The sequence below is a fragment of the Arvicanthis niloticus genome, chromosome 12, assembly GCF_011762505.2.
Source record: "Arvicanthis niloticus isolate mArvNil1 chromosome 12, mArvNil1.pat.X, whole genome shotgun sequence".
Taxonomy (NCBI): domain Eukaryota; kingdom Metazoa; phylum Chordata; class Mammalia; order Rodentia; family Muridae; genus Arvicanthis; species Arvicanthis niloticus.
The window spans coordinates 9,078,406-9,096,436 of record NC_047669.1 but is presented as its reverse complement, the minus strand read 5'-3'; the positions used below and the strand labels follow the sequence as shown (position 1 = coordinate 9,096,436).

At 45.2% G+C, this 18,031-nt stretch overlaps 1 protein-coding gene across 4 annotated transcripts in view; it reads left to right on the top strand.

Annotated features, from left to right (window-relative positions):
- Nucleotides 1-18,031, top strand: part of Liph (lipase H) — a 43,914-nt gene that overhangs the window by 14,927 nt on the left and 10,956 nt on the right. For 2 of the 4 annotated variants that reach the window (XM_034515052.2, XM_076942720.1), the window contains exons 4-7: nucleotides 2,903-3,004; nucleotides 5,194-5,283; nucleotides 13,629-13,796; nucleotides 15,644-15,739. In XM_034515052.2, coding sequence (XP_034370943.1) covers nucleotides 2,903-3,004; nucleotides 5,194-5,283; nucleotides 13,629-13,796; nucleotides 15,644-15,739 — 456 coding nt within the window. Of the gene's footprint in view, nucleotides 1-2,902; nucleotides 3,005-5,193; nucleotides 5,284-13,628; nucleotides 13,797-15,643; nucleotides 15,747-18,031 lie in introns of all 4 variants that reach the window. The other 2 variants (XM_034515054.2, XM_076942721.1) reach the window with 1 other exon arrangement.

Below are 18,031 nucleotides of genomic sequence, written 5' to 3'. Positions count from 1 at the left end.
GATCTGAGCTATATCCCCAGCCTTATGTTCTCAAAAGAAAAATTTAGTTGTGTGTGTGTGTGCCATGTATGTGCAGGTGCCTGCAGAGGTCAGAAGAGGGCAGCAGATCGCTGAGTTGTGTGCTGGGAACTGAACCTGGGTCCTCTGAAAGGGCAGCATCCTGTTGAGGTATTTCTCCAGCCCCACAGTCCTCATTCTTCTTCTTCTTTTTTTTTTTAAATTTTGTACTTATAATTATGTACAGAAAACTTAGTGTATATTGAACTCAGTTTAGTGGTGAGCTCTTTAGCCTTTGCCTTTTCCAGCTTGGCAATGCGAGCCACAGACTTAGGACCCAGGACGTTGCCTCCCCAGTGGCGGCGTATCTCGTCATATCTGTCATTATAATTGGTCCTAATAGCTTCCACCAGCTTAGCCAGAGCACCCTTGTCTTCCGAGTTAACCTGTGTGAAGGCAACAGTGGTGCATGTCTTCCTGTGGACCAGGCGCCCCAGCCTGGCCTTTCCCTTGATGATGCAGTAGGGCACCCCCATCTTTGACACAGGGCAGGCAGGAAAACCACCAGCTCAATGGGGTCTACATCATGGGCAATCACCATCAGCTGAGCCTTCTTGTTCTCCACCAAGGTGGTGACTGTATTGACCCCTGCTCGGAGGACAGGTGGTCTCTTAGTTGGGACATCTCCTTTGCCAGCAGCTTTCTTCTCAGCACGGCCCAGTAGCCTTTGCTTCTTCTCTTGCTTTGTCTCTGGCCTGTACTTGTGGGCAAGCTTAAGCAGCTGAGTAGCCGTCTGCCTGTCCAGGGCCTGGGTGACCTGGTTAATGGCCGGAGGGACTTCGAGCCACTTATAGAGGATGGCTATTTGTTACTGCAGCCTGAGGTAACGGGACCATTTGACAAAGCGTGTTAGATCTCTTTTGGGCCGCATGTTCTGCCCACTGCCGAAGTTCTTGGGCCTTTCTCGCACAAAGGATTGACCACGTTTTTGGCCTCCTGTTTCTTGACGACAGCGGGGCCCAGGCCTCCTTCCCCTTGGCCTTTTTTTCTTTGGGCACCTTGCTCAACTGGAGCAGAGAGCAGTCCTCATTTTTAAAATCAATTGCCATTTGTTTTTGAAACATTTTAGGCTGGGAAATGGCTCTGCAGATAAAAGCACTTGTCATTCAAGTATGAGGGCCAGAGTTTGGACCCCTAGCACCTAGATAAACGCTGGTTGTGACTCACCTGTAATCCCAGCATTGGGGTGGCAGAGACAGAGGGGTCCTTAGGGCAAGCTGACATCCAGTGTCAATTTCTGGACTCCATATGCATACACACATATGCCCATACACCTGCTAATATGCATATACACATGCATGCAACATACACACATTTTAGGTGACTGCTAGAAACTTTTAACTGCAAATATGGATTCAAGTTTTGGACTATACTTTTCCTTCTGTTTTATATGTGCTGGTACCTGGATAGCTCCTCCCCGCCCCATCACTCTCAGTGCCCTCCCTGGTCTAAATGTTTGATCTAAAAGTGGTTGGTGGTGTCCGATGTGAAGAGGGGGAAGTTTCTGGGTAAATTCTTTCCATGGCTGTGGAGTTTTTCCTACTGTATTGGGCCCTGTTGTATTGAGGCCACCTGTTGGTCTTGAGTGACTGGGAGTTACCTCACACCCTCCCACACCAGTTTCAGTTGGCTGGGGCGGAGGGACAAGAATGGAAGGAGGCAAATGAAAGAATGTTTCAAGGAATGGCAAGGATACTGGGAGAGGAGAAAACAGGAAACAGAACCACAGTCGCTGCCTCTTGATTGTGCGCTGAACACAGGAAGGGGAGATGTCCTCAGAAAAGCATCCAGAGGGACTAGGAGAGCGGCTGTGTGCAGTAGCATGGGATTAGCATGCAAGAGGTCTTAGGTTTAACCTTTAGCACCTAAAACAAATAAAAAACGAGCTTAACCATACGATGTATTCATAGGTTAAACTTCTGAGGAAGATTCCCTTAAAAACCCTCTTGCACAGGGCTCCAGTAAGCGGGGCTTTGTCAAGTTCATGTTGTGGTTCCAGAATCCCAAGTGTGATTTCCCAGGGGTTTCACTGCTGTGGCAATGAAGCCCAGTTCACCCTGACCAAGACCAAGAATCGGTTCAGGCATTATGGGATGTATTTGATCTGCCTCATCTGTAGTGTGACACAGTGCTCTTCCAAACCTAGCCTCTCCAGAGAGTCTCACAGCTTCCTGCTGGGTTGGCTCAGCTAGGGACAGAGAGACCATGAGTGGATGGAGGGCCAGGCTCTGGCCAGGATGGTTGAGCCCCCTGGGCCTCAGGGGAAGTCACCTGGAGAATGGAATCATAATGGCAAACCTGGCTTTGTTTTCTGTGTCAACAAATTAGTGAGTGAAAGCCAAGTGGGGCTTCTGAAGTCCCTAAAATGGGGAAGATCAGAGAAGTGATGGATGCCATTAATCCTGACACGGAGGAGACTGAGGCACATGAAAATCCAGTTAGAGGCCAGCCTGGGCTACATAGCTAATTGAAGCTGGTTTGAGGGATATGGTGGAACTTTGTCAGGGACTGAGGAGGTAGCTGGGTGTAGCTTCATGTGTAAGGTAAGTTCCTGGGTTTGATTCTCAGCCAGGAGCTTTTCTACCTAAGGTGACTCCCTGCTGTGGGGCTCTTGCCCCCAACCTGGCCTCCTCAAAGAGCTGTTCTCAGAGCCACTGTCAGAGTAACCATCCACACTGTGGGAAAAAGCTAGAGGCTGTAGACAGAAGTCCTGACTGCATGATGGGATGCTAGCAATTACTTACCCAAGCATGCCCTGCAGCCTGTGAGCCATCCTCTCCTGGAGGGATGCAAAGAGCAGTGACTCATGGCGTGGGGCTGCCAAGCTGCTCTGCTTTTCTTTCAGGTCTTGACCCTGCAGGCCCTTTATTCAACGGGAGACCTCCTGAGGACAGATTAGATCCCAGCGATGCACAGTTTGTGGACGTCATCCACTCAGACACTGACGGTAATACTCCTGTCTTTGTAGTTAGTGGCCCCAAGACATTCAGTAGCTGTCACCCGCCACCCTCACCCCCACCCCCACCTTGCCGGCCCCTGCAGATCTGGTTTGTGACAATTAGCTTCCAGGGTGGCTTGTCTTTTTCTCTTATTTCCATTGGCTGAGAGTCTTGTATCTCCCAACCCAGAGCACCCCTGGCCTACTTTGGGCTTTTGGTGAATCTCCGTCTCCCAACGTGCTGGGTTCCTATCTGTCATGTGATACATGAGGGGGGCTTGGGGTGATGTTCATGGTTGGGTGTCACGGCTACATAGCAAGACTATGGCCGAGAAAATAAAAAGGACAGATATCTGCGGTGTCCAAATGTCTCAGGGATGAGCCAACTGGGAAGCTAGGGAGGAGGGATGCAGCTGCAGAGTGCTCATTTAATTGTGCTTCATCTTTATGAAGCAACTAGCTAACAAATCAAGGACCCAGGGCAGAGGATGTAGTTCAATGGTAGTGTTTGTGTGGCATGCCCCAGCACCAGGAAACAAAGATCAACAAAGATCAAGTCTGGGGTCTGTGAGGTGGCTCAGCCAGGAAGGGTGCTCACTGCCACTGAGCTTGACTGACCTGAGTTTGGTCACTGGGATCCATCTGATGATGCAAGGAGAGATCTGACTCTCATGGATTGTCCCCAGACTGCTAAGTTTATGCTGGTACATGTGCATAAAAACACACACAGACACTACACATTTTTTTTAAATTACCCCTGACTCTGTATCATGGGCACTTCTTGTGTGACAAGTAGTGACTGTTTATCTCTGGGGGAAATGACTTACCGTGACATTTGAAAAATAGTTTGCAAAATAGTTCCTTCTTAAGTGCCGTTTTAAGATAGAATAAAACAATTTGGTTTTTTTATTCTTGAGATGTGAATTTTGAAGGAAAGAGTGCAAGGGTCGCAGTGAGGCAGATCCTAGGTTTTGTTCTTTCTAGTGATGCCGAGCCAAACCTGAAGTCTACTGGCCCCTGCCCTCCCCACAGCTATGTGGAAGAACTTACAACAATGGAAGAGTGTGTGAGACACACAGCCGATACACAGAATCTCATAATAGGAGAGCTATTATGGTTGCTACAGTATCCTGCACATAACATATACATGTATATGTAAACATTTACTTTTATTTTTTCTGAGACTCTTGCTATGTATCCCAGGCTGTCCTGGTATGATGCAGCCAAGACTGACTATAAGCTGTCAACCTTCTTGTCTCTGACCACTGGTTTCTGTTTTATAAGTGTGCACCACCACAGATGGTTCTATGCTAACCTTTTAATACAGCATTTTCTAATTATTCGGGGGTTTATATGGCTAGAGAAAATAAGGTTACTGTGTTTCTAGGTGCCCATCTTTTAAAATATTTCCTTTTTTAATCTTTTTTTTTTTTTTTTTTTTAAATCATCCTAGATCCATCCCATTCTGTCTGTTTGAGACAAGGTCTCACTCTTTAGCCCAAGCTAGCCTCAAGCTCATGGCTAGCTCCCTGCCTAAGCCTCCTAAGGGCTGATAGATAGTTCAGGAGTGAGCCACCATACCTGTCTTAGGTTCAAAATTTTTATTTTTATTCTTTTATTTTTATGAATATGAGTGTTTTGCCTACATGTATGTCTGTGTACCACGTGTGTGCCTGGTGTCCTGAGACTGGAGTTACAGGTGGTTGTGAGCCACCATGTGGGTGCTGGGAACCTAACTGAGCTCTCAGCAAGAATGGGCAGTACTCTTAACCGCGGAGCCATTTCTCCAGATCAGATTCAAACATTTAAAGAGTTTACCTACTAAGTAAAAAATTAATTATTTCATAGCTCACTGTGTGAAGATTTATCCAAAGCAAAGAGAATCTTCTGGCATTTCGAAAGCTCTGACTGAATGTAAAGAAGAAACGGGTCATCTTGTCAGCCTTGCAGTGGCCCAGTGCTGAGTCACTTGTCTCTGGACACAGTGGAATTCAGCCTGTCACCATTTTTGGGCTCAGTTAGCCTGGTCTAGATGTGACTGCAATTTGCGACAGCTTTGGGCAGAACATTTAAATAGAGTAAGGGCCAGGATAACAACCACATGTGGCCCAGCTGCTGGCTAACCCTGCAGGCAGGTGACGTTAGCATGTGCACAATCCCAAGCCCCGAGCAATCGAGCCTTGTGTGTTCTCTTTTAGCACTGGGCTACAAGGAAGCCCTAGGACACATAGACTTCTACCCGAATGGAGGACTGGATCAGCCGGGTTGCCCCAAGACAATATTTGGAGGTAAGCGTCATCTGTTATCCTTTGTAAGACATTAGTTCGGAAAGGAATATTAAAATATCTGATAGCAGGGAGTGTGGAGGCAGCAGAATCAGAAGTTCAATCCTAGTCAAGAGGCCCTGTCTCAAAAACAAAACAAAACAAATGAAAACAATCATAAATTACCTGATATCAAGGGGTCATTGTAAATAGAAAACAGACCACCTGAGAAAGTGTACAATATTTTATAATATAGTAGAAATACATAATATAATATATATACCATAGCAATTTATATAAATTTGTATTATTATGTTATTATATATTACTATTATATAAAGTTATTTATACTTAAAATAAATTATTATTATATTATAATTATTATTAGATTATATATTATTATTTAAATTTAATTATATTTAAAGAAATTTTGTATAAAAAGCATTTATATTTATATATATTTATATATGATGTTTAATAAAATATAAAATAGCATTTCATATTTTAAATAATTTTATTATATATATATACTTATTTATTTATTTATTTATTTATTCTCTGTGTAGCCCTGGCTGTCCTGAAACACCACCGCCCGGCTAAATGTTTTAAAATACATTTCAAATTAATATTTCAATATCTTCAATATCTTAAAATAATATTTTATAGAGCTGTACAGATGGCTCAGAGATTAAGAGCACTGGCTGAGCCGGGCGGTGGTGGCGCAAGCCTTTAATCCCAGCACCTGGGAGGCAGAGGCAGGTGGATTTCTGAGTTCGAGGCCAGCCTGGTCTACAAAGTGAGTTCCAGGACAGCCAGGACTACACAGAGAAACCCTGTCTCAAAAAACCATAAAAAAAAAAAAAAAAAAAAAAAAAAAAAAAAAGATCTTGAGTTCAATTCCCAGCAACCACATGGTGGCTCACAACCATTTGTAATGAGATCTGATGCCCTCTTCTGGTGTACCAGTGTACATGCAGACAGAACATTGTATACATAATAAAAAATAAATAAATCTTTAAAAAATAATATTTTATAAAATAAAATATTTTATAATATAATAGAAATATAGATCACAAAACATAAATAGGAAATTGGAGGGTAACACAAAGAAGATCCAAGGGACGGAGTTGTAATAGTCTAATTTATACCTCACTGCTGCTAGAGAAAGGAAAGTCATCTTGATAAGCTTCTAAAACAAGGGTGGTACCAGGGCTTGAGAGCTGACTCAGGGGTGACAGAGCACAACACAAGGACCTGAGCTCAGATGTCACCCACCTGAACAGCTGTGTAGGGCAGAGACAGGAGGAACACTAGTCCTTCTGGCTACCAGCCTGGGACCATATTCAACGAGAGACACTGTCTCCTCAGTGGACTAGGTGAACAATGATGGAGCAGGGTGCCTGTTGTCCTCTGGCCTCTAGGAGCCTGCACACATGGGTATGCCCACAGACACTAACAGACTAACACACACTCTTGGAAAAAAAAAAAACCAAACAAACCCTAAAGATGATCTTTGTAGAAATGGCGTTGATATATAGCCACATGGGAAGACCACACACACACACACACAAAAGTGTTTGAAAATGATCCAGCTGAATGCAGCTGAAACTCACTCGGTAGACCAGGTAGTTAACTGCCTGACTGAGCATTTGATCCTGTCCTGTGCAACAAAGTGATTACATGTATCCAATGTATCCATCCACATCCACTGTCCTCACATGCATGTGCTGTTACTGATATCATGGTATCTGCTAGGAGCAGTAAGAGGTGCTGGCCTGTCAGCTTTTACTTTGATCCAGTTTAGCCCAGGTGCCCCATGCTTCTTCTTCTTAGTCCCAGTTGGTCCTTCACTGTCTCCTGTGACACCTTTCCTGTGTCTTCACTGGAAACAGAAACACTGATCCAGTTGCAGCACTCCCACCCCGCCTGCCATCACTCACAACCCAGTGCCTCTTTCCCCGATTGGCTGCTTCCTATGTAGACCTGATCTTTTTTTGTTTGTTTGTTTTGTTTTTTGAGACAGGGTTTCTCTGTGTAGTCCTGGCTGTCCTGGAACTCACTCTGTAGACCAGGCTGGCCTTGAACTCAGAAATCCGCCTGCCTCTGCCTCCCATGTAGACCTGATCTTTATTGCCCACTTTGGGGCTCTGTTCTTCTTGGAACCACACCAGCAGCTCCCCGTCACCTCCCTGTCACGTTCTTGTGACACCCACCTCTGTGCATCATCTGCCTCCTGTCACATTGTAACACCTCATGGCACCACCAAGAAAGCTTCTTGCCGCTGACCACTTTTGCTTGTTTATGGCTCTCAGTGCCACCAACTGTCAATCCAGTCCTCAGTTCACTCTGGAGTCTGGGAAAGCCTGTAGCTCCTCCCTGGCTCTCACTGCCAGAGACCCCTCTTGTTACCTTTGTTGGCTGTATAGGGTCATCTCTCCCACATCTCCATAACATCTCCCTATTATTTGTTACAGATGAGTTAGACTTAACCTCCCCACACTCCTGTCTCAGCTTCTGTCCTATTGTGAAGAGACACCATGACTGAGGCAAGTCTTACTTCCTTACAGTTTCAGAGGTGTAGTCCTTTGTCATCATGGCATGGAGCATGAGGGCAGCCAGGCAGAATGCTGGAAAAGGAGTTGAGAGTACATCCTGATCCACAGGCAGAAAGAGAGAGGAAGAGGGGGAGAGAGGAGAGACTCTGGACTTGGTGTGGGCTTTTAAAGCCTCAAAGCCACTCCCTCAGTGACACACTTCCTCTAACAAGGCCACACTTCTTAATCCTTCTAATCCTTTCAAATAGTACCTGGTGACTGAATGTTCAGATATATGAGCCTGTTGGGTGCTTTCTTATTCAGACCGCCATAGCGCTGAAGAGCCATTCTGTGTAAGCCTGCCTTGTCCGCAGGATTAGAACCTTTCGCTCTCCGGCCCCCTCTCTCAAAGCTGCCTTCTGTGGCCCTCCTTGGAGTCATTTTCTGGTGCTCTGTTTTCCTGATGGCCTTTCTTCTCTTCTTCCTTTTGTACTTTTTTTGTGTGTGGACTTTTTTTTTTTTTTTTTTTTGATATAGGGTCCAGGAGCTTTTCTAAAAAAAAAAAAAAAAAAAACCTAATTTATTCTCATTTCACACACACACACACACACACACACACACACTCTCTCTCTCTCTCTCTCACTCTCTCTGTGTCTTTCTGTGTCTCTCTGTGTTGTGTGTGTAGTGAGTGTTTGTGTGTGTGTGTACATGCCTGTGGTATGTATGTGTGTAGTATGTGTATGTGTTTGTGTGTAGTGTGTGTGTGTGTTATGTGTGTGCATGTTTGTGGTGTGTATGTGTGTAGTATGTGTTTGTGTGTAGTGTGTGTGTGTGTTATGTGTGTGCATGTTTGTGGTGTGTATGTGTGTAGTATGGCATGATGTGTATGTATAGAGTTTGTGTGTAGTACGTGTGTGTATGTGGTGTGTGTATGTGGTGTGTGTGTGTATTAGGTGTGTGTGTATGCGTGTGTGTACGTGGTGTGTGAGTATGGGTGTGCACCTGCTGCAGCGTGCAGGTGGAAGTCAGGATAACTTTGAGACGTCAGCTCCCGCCTTCCACTTGTTTTTGAGGTAATGTGCTATACCTGGGTGTCCTAGGCTAGCTGGCTTGTGAGTTTCTTGGGGATCCTCCTGCCTCTGACCCTCATTGTGCTGTGGGATGTGTGCCACTGCATCAGGTTTGTGCAGCAGGTTCCTTCCTTCAGTGAGCCTTCTCACAGGTCCACCCCCTTGCTTTTGGAGATAGGTCTCTCACCACTCTGGGGCTCTATGGTTAGGCAGGCTGGCCAGTGAAACCTGGAAATCTGCCTGGCTCTGCCTCTCAAGTGCTGGGATTATAACTGCATGCCACCAAACCTATTTTTGTTATGTTTTAGTGGTATTTTAAATTATTATGATCTTTAACTTTTTTTCCAGTTTTTAAAATTTTTTTATTGTATGTGCACTGGTGCTTTGCCTTCATATATTTCTGTGTGAGGGAGTCAGATCCCTGGAACTGGAGTTACAGGCAGGTGTGACTTGCCCTCTGCGTCCTGGGAATTGAACCCTGGCACTCTGGAAGAGCAGCTAGTGCTCTTGATTGCTGAGCCATCTCTCCGGCCCCCCAACCATGCCTCTTTTTAAATGTGGGTTCTGGGGATCTTTGTCAGGTCCTCTTGCTTGCAGGCAAGCACTTTGCCATCTGGATTGTCTCCCTGGCCCCTTTTTTCTCTCCAGTGAATTCAACTTAATTTGTTTTCTGGCAGTAACCTGTAGGGACTCTGACTACCCATGAAGCCTTGTCCTTTCACGTATTTTCACCTTTTCCCTTTCCCCCAAAGACACATGCACCACGGGCAACTTTTCTGCTTCTACCTCCTCGTGCTTCACCCATGTCTTCAGTTTCTATACACATGGTTTTGCCGGTGAGGAGGTTGAGTTCGAGAACTTTCTCTCAGCTCAGTTTCCCCAAGGCCCCAGTGCTAGGTCCCACTAAGCCTGGGACATTCTTCCCTTCTGTGTTCTGAGACATCAGCCGAGACACTAACCTTTCAATGGTCCCTGATCCCTGGAGATCCCTGTAACTCTCCCGAGGCTGCATCACAAGCATCAAGTTTTCATCTCCCTTTAATATTTAATCTGCTTTTCTGGCTTCGAGTTCACTTTGGAAATGGGAAGAATCGCTGGGAACCAGCTAAGCACATCTGTCCTGGACGCCACCTGCCAGGCCACATGCTTCTGAGGCCTTCAGTCTTAGAATGCCTTCCTTCTCATAGCTGCTGCCTATTGTGCCCACTTGAGGCCACTTCCAGCGAGGCAATGCTCGTAGGACTTAAAACACATCCCTGGAGCTGCATTACAGGCAGTCCTGAGCTGCTGTGTGGGTGCTGGGGACTGAACGTCGGTCCTCTGGAAGAGCAACAGTGTTTTACCACTGAGCCAGCTCTTCAGTCTCTTTCTTCCACCCCTTCTTTTCCCCCTTCTTTTGTTTCTGTCTTAGACAGAGACTTGACTCTGTGGCCCAGGCTGGCCTCAAGCTCATGACAATCCTTGTTAATTAATAACTAAGTTCTCACTCAGAGAGAGTAAGAGATAGGGTTTTTTTGTTTGTTATTTTATAGTTTTCTGGTTTTTTGTTTTGTTTTGTTTTTGTTTTTCAAGACAGGGTTTCTCTGATTTTATAGTTTTCGAGACAGGGTTTCTCTGTATAGACCAGGCTGGCCTTGAACTCAGAGATCTGTCTGCCTCTTGCCTCCTGAGTGCTGAGATTAAAGGCATGTGTGAACACCACTATGCAAGAGAGTTTATTTTGAAGCCAAATACAACGATCAAGACCCAGGAATATAACTATTGTGTTACCTCAAATCTGACACAGTCATAGTTTCATCAAGTTTATTTTTAATTTTTTGTATTGTTTGTTCAGTGGCTTCATCCAATTACACAATTAAAAACTTCCCTCTCACCCTGTCTCCCTTTCTCATCCCCCTCTCATTTCTGCAAGAATTGTTCTCAAGGATTCTTGCTTTCCTGGGGATTTTTCTCATTAAACATGGAGATGGCTTAGCATCATTCTTTTTGTTGTTTTTGCTTGGTTGTTTGTTTGTTTGTTTGGTTTTGGTTTTGGAGACAGGGTTTCTCTGTGTGGTGTCTCTGTGTCCTGGAACTAGCTCTGTAGACCAGGCTGGCCTAGAACTCAGAGATTCACTGGCCTCTGCCTCCAGAGTGCTGGGATTAAAGGTGAGTGTCGCCATTGCCTGGCCAGCTTGACATTGTTTCAGAGAGTCCTTCATCTGAGCCACATTTCTCTGAGCTTCTGACCCTCTTTCTTTCGTTGAAATAGTCTGTTTTTCCTGTGTCTTTTGTTTTTTCTTTTCTTTTTTTGGACAGACTCTCCTCTTGCAGCTCAGGTTGGGCACCAACTCACTACGTAGCTGAGGATGACCTAGACTCATGACCCTCCTGCCTCCTTCTCCCAAGTGTTAGGATTACAGGTGTGTACCACCATGCCTGAGCCTGGGGGTTGTTTTCCTTATTCTCTATCTCCTTCAGTGAGCCACACAGAGGCTGCTCTAGTCTGCTGTCTTCCCAGAAGTCCCCTTTTACCTTTGACAATGAATGGGCACCGTGGCCATGATAAGAACTACTCTTTGGCCCTTGACCTTTGGAGTTGCTGGTGTTATCAGTGCTGGCCAGGGACAGATTTCAGAAACTCCTCACATAACTTCCATTTTAACTCTGAGTAGGAAGAGGTTCCAATGCTCAGCGGAGTAGTGTAAATTGTGCTTTCTCACCATCTACCACACCCTAGTAGACATATGCCTGACAGCCGTCTAGAGTCTACAACAGTGAATGAAATGGGCCCAGTCCTCATTTACAAAGGAACTATAGTTATTCTATAAAGGAGAGAAAAATATTTTTTAAAGTGATTAAAAATTTATTTATGTATATGTGTGTATCTATGTGTGTCTATGTACCTATGTGTGTTTGTCTCTGTGTGTGTGAGTCTATGTGTATATGTGTGTCTATGTGTGTGTGTGTGTGGAACCCTCACAGGCCAGAGGAAGGGGTCATATTCTCCAGAGCTGGAGTTACAGGCAGCTCTGAGTTGCTTGCTATGGGTTTTAGGAACTAAACACAGGTCCTTGGCAAGAACAGCAAGAACAGTTAAGTGCTCTTAACCACTGAGACAACTCTCCACACCTAGAAAGTAGTTCCTGATTAGAACTAATGTTGATATTTAATGGCGACTGGTCATTTTTTGGGGAATTCAAAAGCTGGCCAGATGTTTTGGTGCACTCCTGGGATTCTAGCACTCAAGAGGCAGAGGGAGGAGGCCTATGGGGTTGGGGCTAGTTTGGATAACACATTGAGATAGTGTCTCAAATAACCCGGGAATCTGCATTGGGGTGGGGGGTTAGATAACAGAATAGGTTTATCAGAGTGGATATGTTCACCATGGCTCTTTACAGTGACCTTTCAAATTTTGTTTCTGTTAACGATTTCCCAAATTCAGGACCAAGGCCTATTTTCTTTCACTCTTCCTCAAAATAATAGATAAGGAAAAAAATTAATGACTAATTTAGATTTTTATTACATTTATAAAAAAAAATGTATGTGTGTGGTCATGTGTGCCCAGACGTTAGAAAATATCTTGTGGAACTCAGTTATTTCCTTCCACCGTGTGGGACCCAGGGTTGGAATTCAGGCCATCAGCCTTGATGATAGTGTTTTTGCTTGTTCAGCCATCTTGCTGGCCATGAGTTACTCTTTGGATAATGATTTTGATGGAAAGTCACTTTCTGGTGACCTTTTGACTAGCACTGTCTGTGAGCATGGTTGTCAACTTGAGTAGTGGACACAGTAGTTACTTAGTTACTCTGTGAGGTGACCTTACCAATTAGACCAGGGCTTTGAAGTCCTTTAGATTCACAGGTGTGCTGGGGGCAAGGAGTGGTCCCAGCTCCTCGGCCTCCTTTAAGTCAGCAGTATTTGGGGGCGGCCCTGAATCCTGAATTTCATCAAGTATAAATACAGTGAGGATAATCTGTTGCTCAAACACTGGATGGTAGTATCTATGTGCACGGCTGGGGGTGATTTGCCTACGAGTCCATGTCCTCGTGCATGCATATGTAGAGGCCAGAGGATGGTTTCTTTAGTCATTTCTCATATTGGTTTTTGAGGCAGAGTCTCTTATTGAACATGAACCTCCCTGTCTAAGCTAGACTGGCTCCCCTGGGAGCCACTTGTCACTACATCTCCAGGGCCAGGGTCACAGACCCGTGCTGCTGGTTTTTCCATGTGTGGTGATGAGCCAAACTCAGGTGTTCATGCTTATACAGAGCCATCTCTGCAGCCCTCCCTTTTAGTGATGCTGGAGATTGAATTTAGTGTTTTGTGCATACTAAGCAAGCACTGTCAGCTCTCCACCTCCCTTCTTTTTAAAGTGTGTGTGTTTGTGTGTGTGTGTGTGTGTGTGTATGTGTGTGTGCATTTGTACATGAGTGTCTGTGGAGGCCAAAAGAGGGCATTGGATCCCGGGGATCTAGAGTTACAGGCAGTTGTGAGCTGCCAGTGTGTGTCCTGAAGCTGAACTGGGGTCCTCTGGAAGAGCAGCAAGCACCCTGAAGCACCGAGCATCCTGTCCAGCCTGCACCCGCAGGTTTGCCTTTGTTCTGACGACCACCTTTGTATGATTTACTTTCCACCTTGCACTGGCCACAACGAATCCCTGTCTGCGGTTCTCCTAGGATTAAGTGGAGTTGAGAACTCGGAAGCTGTGGTGGTGATTGTATAAAATGTGAAACGTGCTTTTCTGGTAAATGCAGCAACTGTTCTTGGTTCCTTTATAATTAAGGTATAAAGTACTTCAAGTGTGATCACCAGATGTCCGTCTTCCTGTACCTTGCATCCCTGCAAAATAACTGCTCCATCACGGCCTATCCCTGTGACTCCTATCGAGATTATAGGAACGGCAAGTGTGTCAGCTGTGGTGCTGGGCAAGTTGTGTCCTGTCCCCACCTGGGTAAGCCTGCTGGGTTCCTGTCTCTAATGTACAGTTCATTCGTTTTCAGTTCCCAGAGTCATTTGCTCTCTGAAACTTATCTCAAAATGTATTTACTCAAGTTTTTAGATAGTCAGCTTTATTTAGTTACTATTTGACATAAAGTCTTGCTATTTAGCTTAGGTTGGGTTGAGTTTACTTTGTAGCCCAGGCTAGCCATGACCTTGAGACCTTCTTGCCACAGTCTCCAGAGTAACAGGTATTGCGAGAGTGTACCACATGATAAACATTATAACCAGCTTTTCCTAGCCAACTTGTTCTCTAAACTATAGAGTGTATTAGGTTAGGGCATGACAGGTTAGCAGGGATGGTTGAGTCTATGGCTAGTCTGGACCAAAGAGAGAGACCCTATTTTTCAAAAACAATATTAAAATAACACACACACACACACACACACACCAAAGCCAAAAGAAACAACAGTTACCATCTACCTAGTGTTGGAACAATTTTCATGGGATCCACTTGGAGGTTACTGCAGCCCTCCTAGGCAAACTATTCTGTCATGAAGAAGAAGAGGAAGAAAAGGAGGAGCAGGTAGAGGAAGACGAGGCAGAAGAAGAAGAGAAGGGGGAGGAAACTAGAGGGTTTGCAAGCTACCTAGGCTTTGTACCACCTGTTCCTGTTGGGACAGGAGCGCCCACTCCATGCACAGACCTCTCTGCTAGGGGAAGTCCAGTGAACCAGAGATCAGGCCCAGGGCTGAGCCTTGCAGACTAATCCCTTTCAATAAGTTGTGTCTCTGAATGCTTTCCCTCTACAATCTGCCTCCTATATCCACACACAGGACGCCACAGGGACCACTGAGGTGTTTTCCATAGAAGTAGAGGAAGTATTATAAGTGGCCAGGACTTCAGGATTTGTGGGTGATGAAAAAGTTTTCCTGACAGACAGAAAGAGGCTTCACTGGGCAGAGTTCGGACATGTCTCCTTCAGGCAGAGACATTTGTCTGCTCAGTGACACAATTGCACATCGAACCCGTGACCTGTGCACTTCATTAGCTTCAGTTTAGTTCTTCAAGAAAACCCTGGGCTCGTTAGACAACCTCCCCCCTCCCCATAGGCCTAACCCTGAGCCCACTAGGGCCCCGACAGGACTATAACCCTAGGCATTTGGCAGGGTGAGGCTGAGGCAGGTCCTATCTCCAAAACTATATTAGAAACAAAACCAAAATAATCCCTCCACAATGGGTTCAAGGCCAGCTAGACTTTGTATCAAAATAAAAAGTAAAACACAAGAACTCTGGCTATAGCTTATCAGTAGATTGCCTGCCTAGCATGCTTCAGGCCCTGAATTTCTAGCAGTATTGAGAGAGAGAGAGAGAGAGAGAGAGAGAGAGAGAGAGAGAGAGAGAGAGAGAGAGAGAGAGAGAGGTGTGTTGTGTGGTAAAGAGTGCATGCTTTGCATGCATAAGACTCTATTTTCAGAATAAGACTAACAAGACCCTGTTGCTCTGCAGTAGCGGTGATGCTTTAAGTATGGGTCTCAATCTGGCTTAATGTTGAAAATGAAGACAGTGCTGAAAACTAGCCACATGACCAATGTGTGCTGCTCTGGTTCCCCACCTAGCTACCGAGGACACAGTAAGAGGAGAAGTCACAGTAGGGTCATTCTGCACCCCAGTTCTTAGGATGGGGACAGCCAGCAAGAGGGGAGAGCATGGATGGGATGTTCTCCAGGGCCCTTCTTAGTCTCAGCCACTGTAGTGGGGACTGGAGAGGGAGCAGGAGGGAGTTAGAAACTGTTCTCGCTTCCTCTGTGGCTTTCATGTTTATATAATACTGGTTGGTGTTTCTGACTTGTTTTGTAGGCTATTATGCTGACAACTGGAAAGAGTACTTATGGGACAGAGATCCTCCGATGACAAAGGCGTTCTTCGACACGGCTGAGACAAAACCATACTGCAGTGAGTGGTAACTGTTGAGTATACTGTCTGACCCTGGCATTCTGGAGAGGACAGAGTCTCAGCATTCTGGGTGCTTCCCGGAGAATGAGGATTGTGATAGATAGAGCTATGGAGCTAAAAGGCCTGAGAGCAACACAGCTTCTGTCCGTAACAGTTGTGTGACCTCGGTCACGTTTCTTCTCCCTTCTGAGTGTCACAGCCCAGTTTGGTAAATGGAGCCAATCACTCCTGCTGTCTAGGTTATTAGGACTGAAGTAAAGCTAAGCCAGAGTGTCGGCATCCCAGGACAGTCACTGTCATCACTGGGCTGTCATCCAGGAAATTGTTTCTAAGAGACGTGAGGCTGGGATCAGGGACAAACCGGTGGATTCTGTACGCGAATCAGTTCTGACCTACGCTGGGCCTTCTTGAGCCTGCCATTTACAGGCCCTTGGCCTGTGAACACTGCTTGCTTCCTTCCTTTCTTCTCTCTCTCTTTTCTTCCTTCCTTTCTTCTTCCTTCTTTTCCTTCTTTCTTCTTCCTTCCTTTCATTTGATAATGTGTAGTTTACTTTGTTTTACCTGTCTTTCCCCACATTCCCTCCTTCATCCCTCCCTCCCCTCCCCTTCTCCACGTGATCCTCCCATTCCATCCCTCTCCATCCACACCTGTCTATTTTATTTCCATTTCCTAATGAGATATATCAGTGCATTAGTCCCTTTCTCTATACCTACCCTCTGTGGCTGTATGGATTGAAGTTTGGTTATCATCACTTAACAACCAATATCCGCGTATAAGTGAACACATACCACAGTTGTCTTTCTGATGTGGAATTTTGTTACTCAGGATGATTTCTTTCTAGTTCCATTTGCTTCCAAATTTCATGATGTTATTTTGTGTTAACAGCTGAGTAATACTCCATTGTGCAAAATGTACCACATTTTCTTTTCTTTTCTTTTCTTTTCTTTTTTTTTTTTTTTGAGACAGGGTCTCTCTGTGTAGCCCTGGCTGTCCTGGAACTCACTCTGTAGACCAGGCTGGCCTTGAACTCAGAAATCCACCTGCCTCTGCCTCCCAAGTGCTGGGATTAAAGGCGTGCGACACCACCGCCCGGCTCATTTTCTTTATCCATTTTTTGTGTTGAAGGGCATCTAGGTTGTTTCAACTTTCTGGCTGTTCTGTATAGAGGAGCAATGAACACAGTTGAGCGAGTGTCCTTGAGGTAGGATGAGTGGCCTTTGGGTATATGCCTTAGAGCAGTGTAGCTGGATCTTGAGGTAGATTGATTCCCATCCTCCTGAGGAGCCACCACACTGATTCCCATAGTGGTGGATTAGTTTGTGCTCCCACCAGCAGTGAATGAGTGTTCTAATTGCACACCTCACCAGTATGAGCTTCTGACACATCTGGACAGCATAAGCATGTCATTTCTGACAGGTGTAAGAAGGAAAATCTCAAAGTAGTTTTGATTTGCATTTCTCTGATAACTAAGGATGTTAAACATTTTTAAGTGCTTCTCAACCACCTTCTTCTATTGAGAATTCTATTTAGATCTGTACCCCAATTTTTAAATTGACACCTATTTTCTTCTTGAGTTCTTTATGTATTTTATATATTAGCCCTCTATTGGATGTGGAGGTGGTTTAAAAAAAAAAACAAAAAACAATCTTTTCCAGTTCTGTAGGCTGCTTTGTCCAGATGACAGTGTCATTGCCGTGCTGACACTTCTCAGTTTCATGAGATCACATTTATTAATTGTTGATCTTAGTGCCTGTGCTAATAGTGTTCTGTGCAGAAAGTCTCCTCCCGTGCCTGTAGCTGAACCCAATTATGGTACTTAAATCAACTGCTGTGGTGTGTTCTGGGTTCCTGTATGAAGAGCAGGAACAGCCTTTATTTTTTAATATGCCTTAAACAGCTCAATGGTTGGGCCACTTCCAAACCTCCACATGGCTAACACTCCTCTCTGATATTCCTGAGTTATTACTTACTAAAACCTATATTCCATCTTGGCTGCCCCGGACTCAGACCTACAGTCCTCCTGGGCCGAGTTCCCAGCACCTACAGCTATGTTCTCTGACCGGCATCTCTCAGGCGTGGCCTCTGCTCCTTTCCCAGCATGGCAGCTATCACTCTTCCTCCAGGAATCCTAAAGTCCCACCTCTGTCTCCCTTCCCTGCCCAGCCATTGGCCACTGGCAACCTTATTTACCAGTCAAACTGAACTGGGGGCAGGGTACCTCAGAGTCTTACATGTAGATGTGCTGATTCTCCTACAATTTTGGGGACCAATTAACATAATGCAAGCAGCAT